General features: G+C 37.0%; 1 protein-coding gene across 9 annotated transcripts in view; it reads right to left on the minus strand.

Moving 5' to 3' along the window:
• CASK (calcium/calmodulin dependent serine protein kinase) overlaps nucleotides 1–15,201 on the minus strand; it is a 410,968-nt gene that overhangs the window by 64,787 nt on the left and 330,980 nt on the right. For all 9 annotated transcript variants that reach the window (XM_036744928.1, XM_036744934.1, XM_036744933.1 and 6 more), the window contains 2 exons: nucleotides 5,547–5,624; nucleotides 2,654–2,734 (listed from right to left, as the gene is read on the minus strand). In XM_036744928.1, the coding sequence (XP_036600823.1) occupies nucleotides 2,654–2,734; nucleotides 5,547–5,624 (159 nt within the window). The remainder of the gene's footprint in view (nucleotides 1–2,653; nucleotides 2,735–5,546; nucleotides 5,625–15,201) is intronic.

Consider the following 15,201-nt stretch of genomic DNA (forward strand, 5'->3'; position numbering starts at 1 on the left):
AAATGACATAAGGGACACCTGAGACTACGTGACAAAATGATAAAAAGAGAAACCTAAGAACACTCATATGAGGGATGGAAAGTGAAGTATGTAGAGCCAGGACAACAATTTACACAGTGACAACAATACTGTAAAGAAAAACCAATTTCTAAAGACTTCAGAACTTTGATCAATGCAATGACCCACCAAAATCCCAGCGACAAAGCATGCTATCTAACTCCTGACAAAGAGATGATGGGCCAAAGGGACAGAATGAGACATATATTTCTGAATGTGGAGAATGTGGAGAATGTGGGGATTGACTTTTCTTGACTTGCTTGTTTTCCTTTTTAGGCTTGTGTTTTTCTTTTTAATGTGTGTGGGAAATTGAGGGGGCCTGAGGGGGAAAGACAGAAGCTAATGTCCGTAGTGCTGCCAAAATAACAAGAGGGCCACTGGGACCTTTTTTAAAAAGGGAACAGAAGGAAGTTCAGAGGGACACACAGACAAGCCGGCCAGTTCTAAAATTAACATTGAATTTGTTATATATTTAAAAAAGTAAGCCGCATGTAATAGATTCGTACATAATACCTCTGTTCTCTTTTATTTCTATGGAAATACACACAAGCACACACACAATAGCACACATACAACATGCATGCACATACACACACACACACACACGCACTTTTTTTTTGCATAACAGATGGAAAGTCCAAGTGCTGAATATTGTAAATAAGATATTTTCCTATATCATTGACACAAAATTTCATTACATTTAAATAAGAGATTAAATGTATACAACAAAGACAGAAAGCTCTGAGGCACAGCCCTTAATGTCTCATGCAGCATTACTTATTTGCCTCTGCTCTGTGATTTCTATCTGTGTGGCTACTAACTTCACTCTTTGATGTGGGCTGCAATGCCCCTCATTGTGAGGAGACAAGCTTTCATGAACTGCTATGGTTGAAACTGGCTGCCAACATTTGGGTGGTGAAAACTTTCTGAATTTTGGTTGTTTTTTAGATAAATAATCATGGACAAGTAACTAAGGATCTATTTTAAATGATTTTCAATTTAGAATTATTTGGCTATTTTGTACAATATTTGCTCTGATACATACATTTGTGAGATGGCTGGTCAGGGTTAGGGATGTATTCTCTGTATATATAGTGATTTAAAGACTGTAAAATGCTTTACATTGTTTCATGAAAAAAAGGTGGATGTGACATTATTAAAACCAGTGTTGGAGATCAGAATTTGAAAAATACTTTTAACTATCTAAATACCTATATTCAGTACATTTGGAAAGCTAAAATATCTTTATCATTTTCATTAATTTTTTTTGCTCTTTTATAATCACGCAGGAAGGACCACTAGCACACGGAGATGCGCTGCCAGAACAAAAACACTTTCACTTCTTTGTCTATACTAAGGATATCAAATATTTTCTCTCTCTCACACGAGATGGCTAATCCAACTACTGTCCAAAGTTAAAAATAAGTGCTGAGTCAGAATAAAATAAAGGGGAACTATTGGAATGTTAACCTTAAAAAGGTCACTAATTACCAGAACCAAATAAGTTGAACAGCCTTGTTATTCAACAAGATTTATTTTTAGAAAAAAAAATCTTGCTATCCTATTTCTGGGGAAATAAATCTTGTAATTCAATCAGTTTAATTTTTGGATCTCTTAACTGTAATTATCGACTTTTTAAAAAACAAGTAAGCAAATGGGCCTTTAAAAGCAATTCTAAACAGTTTTTCTCAAAAGAAGTAATTGAAAAGATTCAGTTGGCATACTAATATTCTACAAAATGACTTCTAATAGAACCAACTGTATTTTAGCCATTCAAAATATTTGCTATTAGTAACTAAAAATGTAAGTATTTAGATTTTAAAATGTTACCTACTTCAATATTAAATTTTATGAAAAATTATGCTAGGATGGGTCAGTAAGTATAGAAAATGTCAGATTAGCACCATAATCTTTACAATGACCTTCTTTGAGGACTTCTCAAACTTAGCATTATAATGAAAAATGTTTCATAAATTCTTTAAAGTATCCTATAAGAAAATAGAACTTTTAAAATAAGTTTGTAAAACATCAGAGTTACACTAGTTAGTTAAAATTAAAATTTTTTTTATAACATTCTGTTCTCTTATATGGAAATTTTGCCACTTGAAGAAAAACACACCTATGGAAAAGCCAAATGAGTTCAGCTTAAGCTCATTTGTGAGGTCATTTTAATACAATGACAGTAAAAATCAAATAGTCAGAGAACTGGATTAAAATCATAGCTCTCCTATTTACTAGGGATGTGACCGTGGCCAAATCACCCATTTAACTTAACCTCTCTGAGCACACATTTCCTTATTTATAAAATGAGGGGGTTGGATAAATTAAATCTAAGGTCTCATCCACCCCCAATATAGTCCCATAAAATAATTTTACTACAATAAGAAATAATCATTGTCTTAACTTATCAGGTCAACATATACATATTTGATGTACTCTTACAGCCAAACTCTTTATTTGGCAAGATGGTGATTAAAAATCTATTTTTATGAAGTTGACATTTTTATTTCATTATTATGGGTGTTATGTCATTAAAATTTTTTCTGAAATGCGGGTTTTAGATCTAAGAACAATTTAACTGTGAAGCTACACTTACCATGAAATGAGGTTGTGTTAAAATACGCTTTAGCTCCTTTGCATCATTGTTTTCAGGGTAACATGAAATTTCTTCCAATACCTACAAAGTAAAGGGTACGTCATTAAAACTCCACAATGTTAAAACATACTAAAAAATTCAGAAAATACATAAAGCTTTTTTTTTTTCTCATAAAAAGGAGAAAAATTACTCAAATTTTCTGGCAGATAAAATACTGATTTTTGAAAATTTCATCCTTTTGCTTAGATTTTTTAACACTATAGAAGAATTATATGCACGGTAATGTATTACATAGATTTTTCTAGATGTTTCTGTCTTCATTATGTAAAATATAATTCAAGAGTTTAATGAAAAATAATGAGTACAATAGAGAAGCATGTTGGGGCTTAGGCCAGCACAATCATGAAAACATGTGTCACACACACAAGTATATACTGTAACAATATAAATGGGGAGAACTACAACAATAAAAATTAAAACTGAATCCAAACTTGGTCCTAAAGAAGAAATGAGAAGGTACACCAACAACCCCTGCCCCAGCTCCTTTTATGCAGAGGGGGAGAGGGGAGTAGCAGAGTGTGGAACACTCTAAATAATTAGACTTTTAGTACTGGCTAATTCTGCAGAACTTTCTTCTCTTTTTTCATAAGGGATGGATCTTTGAGAGGAAGGGGAAAGATACAATAGGAAAAGTATGTGATATAAAAACATTAAGCACTTAAATTTTTGCTAATTAAAAAAAAATAAAATTTTGCTAATTAATATCAATAAAATATATTTTGAAATATAATAAATGTATTGCTGCAAAAAAAACAACGATGAATAAAAAACAAAGTAAAATCCCAATCAGAGCCAAACTAATATGATTTTGAAGACTGGGGATTGGTTGGGAGAACCATTCAAAGAAGAGTTAATAATAACAAATGGTAATTCCTCTCCCTCCGGTTCCTGCAACCCCTCTCCCGACATAACCACAAATCATTCAAAGCAGAAACATTTCAAAGTAATATTCTATGAATGGGAGGAAGAAAGCTCCAAAATTTTACTAATTTTCCTTCCTGCATGATATGATCAATTTCTTCTCCATGCCACCCCCCAGATTAAAAAACCAAACCAAAGCGAAAAATCCCCAAACCTGAGGAGTCTGCTTCTGGCAATGGTTCCCAGGAGTCATGGACAGGTACTAAACACAGCAACGTGGTTTTTTGTTTTCCTTTTATTGAACTTTTCTACTCTCATTAGTCTTTAAATTAATCCCCAGAAAGGCAGACAGTACTGTTTTCAAACAATAGTATTTTGCAAAAGTTGCATCTTTCTCTTTAGATGAACTCTGTCCATTTTAAAACTTAGTTTCATAATATGGCCCAGAGGGAAAAAGTATATTCTCGGGCTAAGCATACCATTGCTATTCTAACTTAATACTCTGGGCTCTAAAAGATAATTTTAGACATAGCAAATAACTGTTTTGTTATGTTTAAAAGTTTAGGCTGGAGCTAAGGTTTCCATTACAATAAATGGAAGTCATAAGGGAAAAAAATTCATCAATGGGACCTAGAATCTCTCTAGACCTTATGAAAATGCTACCCTGAAGAACCATATATGCTTTGAGGACAGGGAGCAACATTATCAGGTTATATCTAGCCTTTTCTCTTTGCCTTTAATAACCTAAAGGCACAAAAAATATGGTCACACTTATTTTCAAATATGACCAAAGAAAATACAGAAGTTCTTTGAGATACAGATACCATTTCAGCTAGTGCTGGTTGTATTGTTAACACATGGTATTTATGCTACAATTATTAAAACAAACCATGGCCAGCAAATCACTTACCCTATGTCTGTTTTCTTGTGTGTAAAATGAGGGGACTAGGAGGAATGGTCTCTAAAATTACATCTCAAAAGTTGTGTTATTCAAAGAACAGGGACTGGGTTCTATATGTGTAGAGTCAATACTCTTCATCAGAAGTAGGATTCTGGCTACAAGAAGCCTTGGCGCAATATACCTTGATACTTAGGAGCAAAGAAGCAATAATTACTGTTATTCTTTCATGACTGATTATCTTCTGTGAGCTTTTGGTGGGTATCAGTTGAGATAATAAGCTGTTAGTTATACTGAGTATGCAGGAATGAAGGCCTCTATATTCCCATGATATTTAACCCTTTTCTCAACTCATCCACTTTACATTTGAAGTATAAGGCTTGGAATTTTGAAGCTTTTAGGGAAGTGATTATGTTCTTTAAAAATATCTTTTACCAGTTGAACCAATTCTGATGCTGACATAACATCAAAACAACGATTTGTCTGTTATGCATCTGATTGTTTAATAACTGTAACATTTAATTAATGGTCTTCTTTTGAGCTTTACTGTCTTCAAAAAACCAGTTAAGATTTCCACAGCAACCACATTTCTAACGGACAGTATTAAGTGCTTTAGAAATAAATGAGTAAAATTATTTACAAACTGTTGACAAGGAAGATTGGAGAAGTTAAGTGGCTCAAGTTCATATAGCAAGTTGGTAACAAAAGGAAACAACAATCCATTAGGCACTGATGCTGCTGACATATTTTCTATAAAAATGCTCAGTGATTAAGTTTTAGTGACTTTCAAATCTGAGTATAATTGCATTAAATTGCCATTCTGATTAAAAATCAATTGAACAAGTCAGAAAACCAAGCAATGTTGAACAACCAGAAGAACTATAAATACACCAGAAGAGAACACAAGAGAAAGGAAGAACATAAATGACATTTTAAAAGATTATTACATTTATGATCCATACATTTACCTCCAACCAAAATATTTTCCCATTAAGAAACAGAAAAATGTTTGCAAGTAAACTAATAATTAGATTATTCAAACTTGACGGACCCAAGCACGTTTTAAAATATTACCTCTTTGGCTCTCTGTACAGCATCACTTGGAGGATTCCTGATATGTGGTGAAGACTTTGTGTTAATTTTGTCATAAAGCTGAAAAAGCAAAGAAAAGTCAAGAATTATATTCTTTTTTGATGTGTGACAAGATCTGTAATTCTTCAGTTATTTGCAATGGTGTGAAAACATATATATTTTCCTTGTTATAAATTAAAAGTCTAATGATTGAAATTTAAATGACCAAACTATTATCTATAGAAGGATCTTTCAGCAGGACACTTGTTACTTTCTTGTTTATTTTTGGTGGATATAATAAGAGTTGTGCATATTTCTGTGATTACTTTTAATGTAAACATAATCCTGTATTTTCAAATTGAAATTTCATTGAGTAACATCTTTCTCTCGTATGTATTTTTTATTGGCATATCTCTGAAAATGAAGCTAGGATTAAATGAAGGGAATGTTTACTGGCATATAAAGGTCAGAAGAGTTTTTACAGAAACCTCAATCTTGGGAAAAGAGCAAAAACAACTCCTTTGAGGAAGGAATGTTTTCACAAAAGGTTTATGTATTATTGAGTAGGCTTGTTTATTAATGACATTGATGCCAGTATATTTTAGTATGAAGTTAAAGTTATTAACATTTCCTTTTTTGATTTTTAATTCAAACAGAAGTCTCAATATATACCAAATAAAACAAAAACAGCCAAAGAAAGTAAATGGCCTTTCTTTGCCTAGCGAGTCCATTTCTTGCTTAGTAAATTATCTTCCTAATTTTCAGAAAGCAATCCAATCAAAATGTATCAGTTAAAGAAAAGGCTACTTTGACAAGAGGTATACTGTGGTATAGAAGGGTCAAATTTACAGGTGCCCCCATGCCGCTGAACCAGATTAAGATGTAATTGGAAAATATTTAACAAAATAAAACACAGATAAATGTTAATAGATAACATTAATTTCTAAGTCAATAGTGGTTGGAGTTTGACACCTCCATTGTTAAATGGATAGAGAACTGGCCACAAAACAAAGAAGATGTGGGTTCAGATCCCATCTCTAATATATACTGGCTGTATGTGACCCTGTGAAAGTCATTTAATATGTCACTGCCCAAGGCAATTCTCTTTAAGGACACAAATTGCAGAAAAGGGGTATTGGTAGAGGGAGATTAATCATCTGGGAGATCCCTAGACCACGAAATCACATGCCCAGGCCTTATCCCCAACCCTATACTAAAAAGTCAAAAGGTAAATTTATTTTGAATAACTGCTTTATTAATGATCTCATGTGATGTCTCCAGGCATTTTCTCTGTCTGTCCCCCATGCCTGCTCTTCCTCCTCCACTCTATCTATTGATATTCCTTTCATTAAGTCTCAACTAAAATCTCACCTCCTACAGGAAGCCTTCCCTAGCCCCTCTAAATTTCAGTACCTTGCTTCTGTTAATTATTTCCTATTTATCCTGCATATAGTTTGACTGATGTGTGTATGTTTGTGTGTATTTGTTTGCATGTTATGTTCCTCCATTAGACTGTGAGCCTCCTTTGTATCACCAGTGCTTAGCACATAGCAGGTGCTTAATAAATGTTTACTGACTGATTTTTCTACTTCTCTGCCAATTAATTTTAGTTGAAAAGTCTATGACAATATATAATTTTTTTTACCTTAAGTATTGGTTGACATCATAAATTATAGATGCTCAACCTTTCTGTAATCACAAAGCCTTTTACTTTAAACAAAATTCTGGCAGAAACCTTTCAGTAAAATCTTTAAAAATTTATTTTAAAAGATGCTAATGATGTTAAAAACATGTGGTTAACTAAAAACACCTTTTCAAATCAACTTTGTGCTTAATGTAGTGATATCAGAAACAGCTTATCTACTGAGACGCAATTACTATCACTTAGTACAACCTTTTTATTTTACAGACGAGGAAACGGAGGTGCAGGGAAGTTAGGCAACCTGTTCAATGTAACACAAGCAGTGCCAGAGGGTGTGGTGGATCTGTAAGAAATGGGGGGAGCAGTTTTGTTTCCACAAAATTCAAAGTATCCCACCCTGCCAGCTTTAGCAGAATGTAAGTCAGGTGACTGATTAGAACTAGTTCTAATCAGAGATATGATCTGGCAGAGACCAGGCTTCTGGTCTGGTGAAAGGTTAGAGCTTTGTACACATGCTTAGACAAGCCATTTGAGGAGGGCATGACGTAGGCAGTCAGGGGGTTGCTTCTAGCCAATGAAGAGCCTGACGGGAGATTCGAAGTGGGGGTCAATAAAAGGACTGGCATCCATCTGAATCCTTGTACTCTCCTGTACTCTGTGCAGGGGACGTACCCATTTGTTCAGACCAAATAAATGTAAATTATAATTAAAACGTTCCTGGCTTCCCAACTAAAATTGTTTATTCCTAGACAATGTAAGTATGTTTCTAGTAGATTTGAACCAAGGTCCTCTGATTACACAACCAGTGTTCTTTCTGGTATATAATTTTCAGCTTATCTCATTTTTATTTAAAAAAATATGAGCATTTTATTATAAAATCTGCTCTTTGTGTGTGAATACCCCTGTGCTTTTAGCAAGAATCATAGAAGCATCTTTTATAATTTGGTGACATGAAACATACTGCATCTCCAGATCACTACAAAGAAACCCAAACTGGACACAGTAATCACATATCCATCAGAAAGCATTTATTCTTACTAGCTGTGTGACCTTGGGCAAGTCACTTAACCCCAACTGTCTTGCCTTCTCCTCTCCAAAAAAAAGCATTTATTAAGGACCTACTATGTTCTAGGCACTGTGTTAAATGCTCAAAATACAAAGAAAGGCAAAATATAGTCCTTGTCCTCTCTTTTTCTGTCTGGTGCTGAATGAGGCTTCTTCCTTTGAAAGTCAGGGTCATTTACAGTTTTTTTTGGAGGGGGGTGGGTATCTCCAACCTTTCACATTTCATTCAATGACCTGGTTGAGACATTTATCTTAAACATATTAACTGAATGAGGACTGTCTCGTCTCTTGCTCTTTTAATGCCTTTGTGATCTAGCTGACGAGTCCCCTAGCTTCTTTGGGCCTCAGTTTCCTCATCTGTAAAATGGAGCGGGCGGGTGAGGTGGTCTCTGAGGCCCCTTCTGCTTTTAGATCTGTGAGTCTACCTCACCCATCATCTGAGCCTGCCTGACCACCGACCCATTTCACATGGCACACTGTTGGGTCTAAGGACCGATTCTAAGATACAAAAGGCAGCATGATCGATTTCCACTGATTCTCGGACCTGGCTGAGAATTACATCGTGTGTGATCAATAGAGTCTGCAACGTGGATGCATCTGCTGTGTGTGTTAACTGGCTAGTTCGGCTTGTTCCTTACGGAACTACTGGGAGTGCTTTGTAGAAGCAGTGGTTGGAGAAACACTGCCATGTAAGAAAAATGCCTCACCTAGATAGACCGGAACACATAGGACTGGCCTTTCCCATATCTGAACCTATTTAACAAAGTATTATTGAACTTAGAACAACTGTACAGTATCCTAATGATCTATTTAATACATGAATTTAATCTTTTACAGTTTTACTGACATTCTGATGGTTCCAAACTGAATTTGTTCAAATCTCTGCAGAATATAAACAGGCAACTTTCAATTTAAGAACTTGGTTGTATTCCAAAAGTTTATTTGTAAAGTCTGCTGTTTGGAATCAGGAATGCATTTTCCCATGGAAACAATGTTTTAAATGGTGATAGGTTCTCAGGGTAGTGCACAAAAGTTGACTGAGATAAAAAAGAAGTGGGATGAAAATGTTTTGAGTCATGCTTTTCTTTTAAACGTCAGAAAATATATTTAAAAACCTTCACAAATAGATACGGTCTCTTGACATGCTGCGATATTAATTAAACAAAATAAAAAACCAAAATTGGAAAAACAAAAACCTTTTTATCTTGGATTTTAGTACTTAGAAAGCCGATTTAATTAAAAAGAACACAGAAGAACATAGAGATTTGTGTGGCAAATTATGAAGAGAACTTCTGAGCATTTTCAAAGGGCTTTTGAGGTTAGTAGCACTGTTTTTTTAAAAAAATGATTTTAAATTTTGTTCCAACATACACAGGCTTTCTTTCCAATAATACAGGCATATCAGCTGACTTTCAACAGTCATGCTCTGGATAACTTTTTTTTTCTTTAAACCCGGGGGAAAAGTGTGGAGAAGAGAGGATAACAAATGGAATAGATACCTTTTCTTAGAAGGCTTTGGGTTCTTTTCTGTGTATTTGTGTTTCTTTCTCTCAGAGGTCTCAGTCTTTATGTCCTAGATTATAAGTCATGTTTTTAACCTAATTGGGATTCTGTGCTCTGACCGCCAGGTAATGGTGTCATAGTTCCTCTAACAGATTTCAGGATTTCAACCAATTACACATTGGAGTGAGGACCCAGCAATGGTCTCAGCAGTTTTCTGCATGGTGAAACCTCCAGCTGACACAATTAGACATTAGAGTCTAGGAGGAAATGGGACAGGAAACTCTGACTCAAAAAGGAACTGTGTGGGTAAAGGTTAGTGGTTCTAAGTCTTGGTCTTCACCCTTGTTGCAGAAGAACCAAGAGACTGCTTTTCACATGGAAGGGCACAGAAGGAATGGGTGGGAATCTATGGGCTTCAATTTGATTCAATCAATAAGCATTTATTAAACAATGTTCTAAGTGATGGGGATAAAAAACTCTCTGCCTTCAAGGAATTTATGTTCTCCTGGAACTGGGAAAATCAGTCTGTTAGCCCAGGGCTGTCCAAAATGCGGCCAACTGGCTTCGTATGGCCAACAGGGCGATTTACGGGGCAGGCCTACAAGTACAGAAATTTACATAAATACTTTAGGAAAAACCGAGCTACCACAGAGCTCTCACTAAAATGGCAAATCAAAATATATGGTCTATTGTTTCAATAAAAACCTAAGGTTGGAGAGTCCTGCATTAGCCTATAAACAGAGAGATGGGAACATAGGCATGAAGGGAAGGAAGGAGGAATTTTTGGCACAGAGAAAAGTGAGTCCTTGTCTATAATTTCATTGGTTGGGGCATTTGTAAGCATCTACTAATCAAATGGAGATAAAAGTTCTTGTTTGAGAAAACATCCAATATATACAATCCATGTACAGAAACGGCTAATACCTAAACCCCTGCTTCTTTCGGCTGACTGAGACTGCTACCCAGGGAAATCTTTGAGAAAAATCTGGAACTTTAAATATTACCCATTTAAAGGAAGAAGCTGTGAAAAGCAGGAATAGCTTAGGGGAGCAGATTTGGGAGACAGGGGTGGGGCAGAGTCCCAGACAAGTCTAACCTCTTTTTTGTTGTGGCTTCTCAGTCCAAAAATATTTTCCCCACATAGCAGAAGTTTTCACTTCACTTTGTTCACTACCCAAAAATCTACCAATTAATTATGGACAGAGTACTAAACCCAGAGCCAGCAAGATCTGAGTTCAAATACAGCTCCAGACATTTACTAGTTGCGTGGACCTGGTTTCCTCATCCGTAAAAATGAGCTAGAGAAGAAAATGGCAAACCACAATAATATCTCCCTCAAGAAAATCCCAAATGGGGTCACGAATAGCTGGGCATGACTGAGAATAATTGAACAACAACAAATAACTGAGAGGTTACACAACATGCGCAGTGTAACAGCTAGCATGTGTCAGTCAGGTCTTGAATCCTGCTCTTCCTGACTATAAGAACTGTGTCCTTTCCACTTCTCCATACTTCCTTTTACCATAGCCATCCTCCAGCTTTCCCAACACATTTGAGAAAAATGTCCTATTAGAGAACAATAGCTTTTCATTTCTCATTCTCGTTGGTTTTTTTATATTGTGCTCTCTCTGCAAATGACAATATATTAAGCAACTCATATTTAGGTCTGAAAGTTCAATCGTTCAAGGGGCACAGTTTTTGACCTAAGGGAGTTCACACCTAACTGATTAAGTTAATTGGAGTCAAGACCCTGAGAGGGAATCACCCAGGAGGAGGGGCGGGGTAGGCAGAGGCATTTTAGGGGGAGTAAAGGGTCCATGAGTCATTCTGTTTCTCTGTCTCTCTCCATACCCCATTCCCCCAACTGACCTTCTTAGTGGAGAAAATGGCACAGCAGAGACAACACATCCAGTTAGGAGCAGGGAGGGGACTGGATGAGACAGATGCTCTGAGGGAGCCTAAGGTGAGGGATGACTGTTGTTTCCACCCAGCTGCCAAATGGGAACACAAGGTGCTTGTTTCTTTTGTGTTTATTCTTTCCTGATCTTAAGAGATGAACTATTTCAAGACGGGAAAGCCCAGGTGACCTGGTGAGTACAGGGCCGACTAGTGGCAGAGTCGGTAGCAAGGGCTGCAGGAGTAGTGACTGATGACAGTGGAAGTGCCTGCAGATAGATATGGTGACAATTTCAGGGAGTGACACCTCTTGTGGCAGAGACAGAAATACGTGCTGGCTGTGAATTCAACAAAAGCACAAACCTCTGTAGGCCAGCAAAGATCTATACCCAAGGGAAACTGCAAGAGTACTTCAAAGGGGAGAAAGGACTTCCAGTAATTAGGAAACATTTGATAATGTGTGCCTCTCTACTATCGTACTTTAAGTGTGAGTCCACTCTCCCTGTGGACCCTGTGTATACAAAGGGAAAATGCATCTCCAGTTGGGTGGAAAACATTTTATACCAATTGTATTATAGATTTTCAGCAAATCTCTTTTCTAAAAGATAATGGAGTTATGTGAAGGGGCTCAGGAGCAATACTGTTGGAAGTCATAACTGTTGAGTAACCCCTAGAACCCTGAGCAAGAGCAGTCAATTGCCCTCTGGCGACCCCAACCTATGATCCCGAGTCGGAACTGAGGAAGTAGTTCCACATATGTATATACACAGGGGTGTGCTGGAGCCAGCTCATATCAGCTGGAGATGGTAAATCATCAGTGTGAGTACCCACACCTTGGAAATAGGTAAGTGATACAAATCAGAGCTTGATTTAATGTTGATTGTCCTAGACTTAAGAAAGTGATGGAGAAGATATTAACAATGCAGATTAAACTTAAAGGTGTCATGTGCATCCTTTCCCCCTCTGGAGAGTGAGTCACTAAGCATTTACCAGCACACCTCTGTACATACAGATTATATACAATATGAATGTAAAGGAGCTTCTGGAGGGAGAGCACTGGCAGCTGAAGGGTAGGGAATGGGCGAATAATAAGAGCTTCATGTGGAAGGTCATATATAAGCTGAGTCTCGAAGGAATCCAGGGATTCTAAGAAGTGTTCCAAGTAGGATAGACAACTAGTACAAAACTACAGAGGTGATGGGAGATGGAGGGTGTCTTCAGAATAGCAACAAGGCCAGTATGGCTAGGTAAAGTGAGTGTAGAGGATCAATGTGTAAGGAGCCTGGAATGACAGAAATGGGCCAGGTAGTGAAGAGCTTTAAAAGAGGAGCTGATATTTGAGAAAGGCCAAGTGATTAGATGTGTGGGTTGAGAGAGATTGGGAACACTTAGACAACACCATGGTGGCAAATCTGGACGACTAGAAGGGTTGTGGTGCCCTCAAAAGCAACAGAGAAATTTGGAAGAGGTGTGGGGAAAAGGAAAGATAGTTTAGGTATGTTTTGGACATGATGAGTTTGAGATGCCTATGTGATATTCACTTTGGAATGTCCAGTTTGTTCATGAGGTGGGGCTGGAACATGGGTGACAGATCAGGGCTAGATACGTAGATGTGGGAATCATTCATATAGAGAAAGCTGATGAGATCACAAGCAACAGAGCATAGAGAAAAAAAAGAAAAGAAGGCCCAGCCAGAGCCTCTGGGTTTTGTTAATGGAAGTGGGAGAAATTTTATGTTACGTTTTTCCCCCCTTCCCTTTATGTGTATATGTACATATATCAAATATTCATAATCTTTGAATTGTGTCATAGCCAAGTGCTTAGGATCACAGGACCCAATAATGTATTTTTTAGCTGTTTTTCTTATACCCCCCCAAAGTTATATTAATGCAAGTGTGAGGCACTGTAGTGCTCTGGAAAGAGCACTGAATTTGGACTCGGAGGACCTGTGCTCGAGCTCCTGGCTCTGCTTTTTACTACCTATGACCTTGGGCAAATCACTCAGTTTGCCTGGGATTCAGTTTTCCCATTTGTAAAATGAGGGGGCTTGAATTAGAAGACAATTAAGATAAGATCCCATCCAAGTTAACCACAAGAAGCAAAGTTCTTCTATGAACAAATTTTGGTTTGAACATTTGTTGATTAGGAATGCTAGAGCTAGACGGAACCTGAAAATCATCTATTCTAGTGGTTCTCCAAGTGTGGTCCAGGATCCCTGGGGATTCCCAAGACCCCTTCAAAGGGTTTGCAAGGTCAAAACTATTTTCATAATAATTCTAAGAAATTAAATTTGTTAACATGATAAATATTGATTGACAGATAATCCATATAATCAAAAGCTCATGGGGAAGGGGGTCCTCAATCATTTTTAAGAGTGTAAAGGGGTCTCAAGACCAAAAAGTTTCAGAATGATTGACCTAGTCCAATCTAATGGACTTTACAGATGAAGAAACTGAGGTCCAAATCAGGGAAGTGATAATTTGAGGAAGTGCCGGGAAATGAAAACAAAAACAAAAGCAACAACAACTCACTTCACTCCCAAGTCCCCAGATCAGGGCAACACACCCAGAAAGGGTGAGAGGCTAGAAGACTGCATTACTTTTTAACAGCAGGACAGAAATGCAAGCTCCACTTGCACCCTACTCAGTGATACTCAAAAAAGGGGTGGCAGAAATTTACTAGGAGGTTTGTGGCTAAATACAGAAGACTTAAGCAACAACTAGATAAAAGAATCCAGTGAAGTGGGAGTATATTGGGAAAAGTACTTTTTTTTTTTCTGTGAGTTTCCCCTTTTTTAGGTAGCTGGATGGAAAACTCCTGAAATATGAAAAAAGAAAGGAGCAACGAATATGCCAAATTTCCAACTAAATACAAAATCTGTTGGAGCGGTATAAAACATAGTAGGAAGAATTCTTTTCAAATCTGTCTCTTTGGGCTTCAAAGCTCCCCCATGAATAATAACAGTATCTAAATCTTTCTTTAGGACTATCCAGGCAGTCCCTGACTCCCACTTTACAACACGGACTCCCCCTGTCACTCTCAATGGTTTCTCTTTCTGTTTTCCCAACTGCCCCTCTATCGCTGAATCTTTCATCTCTGTCCTGATTTCTGATTCAGGGTCAACCTAGGATGGTATCTGTGATGGTAGGACTGGCAATGGCAAAGATAAGGGAGAAAACAGCCTTTTCCTTCTATTCTTGCTGATGAAGGCAGGTAATCTCACCTTGTGCTATTGCTAAAGGCTCACAGAACCCCATAAACATCTCCCATCCCAATTCCCAGATCCTGTCATGAAACATTATTTGTATGTATGTGTATATTTATGTATGTGTGTGTGTGTGTGTGTGTGTGTGTGTGTGTGTGTATGTACATAAATTACTCTATTTTCCATTCAACTGTAGGTGAATCTCACTTAAGCCCCGACCTAACTTGTCTTTCCTAACAGTCTAAATGGAACACAGGAAAGGAGCCTTCATATTCCTTTCTATTTCCTTTATTCCTAACAATAAAAAAAGAAGGCAGAAACAATAGGCACAGGTCTTGGTGAAAGGG

The sequence above is a fragment of the Trichosurus vulpecula genome, chromosome 2 (assembly GCF_011100635.1).
Source record: "Trichosurus vulpecula isolate mTriVul1 chromosome 2, mTriVul1.pri, whole genome shotgun sequence".
In the NCBI taxonomy this organism is placed as follows: Eukaryota; Metazoa; Chordata; class Mammalia; order Diprotodontia; family Phalangeridae; genus Trichosurus; species Trichosurus vulpecula.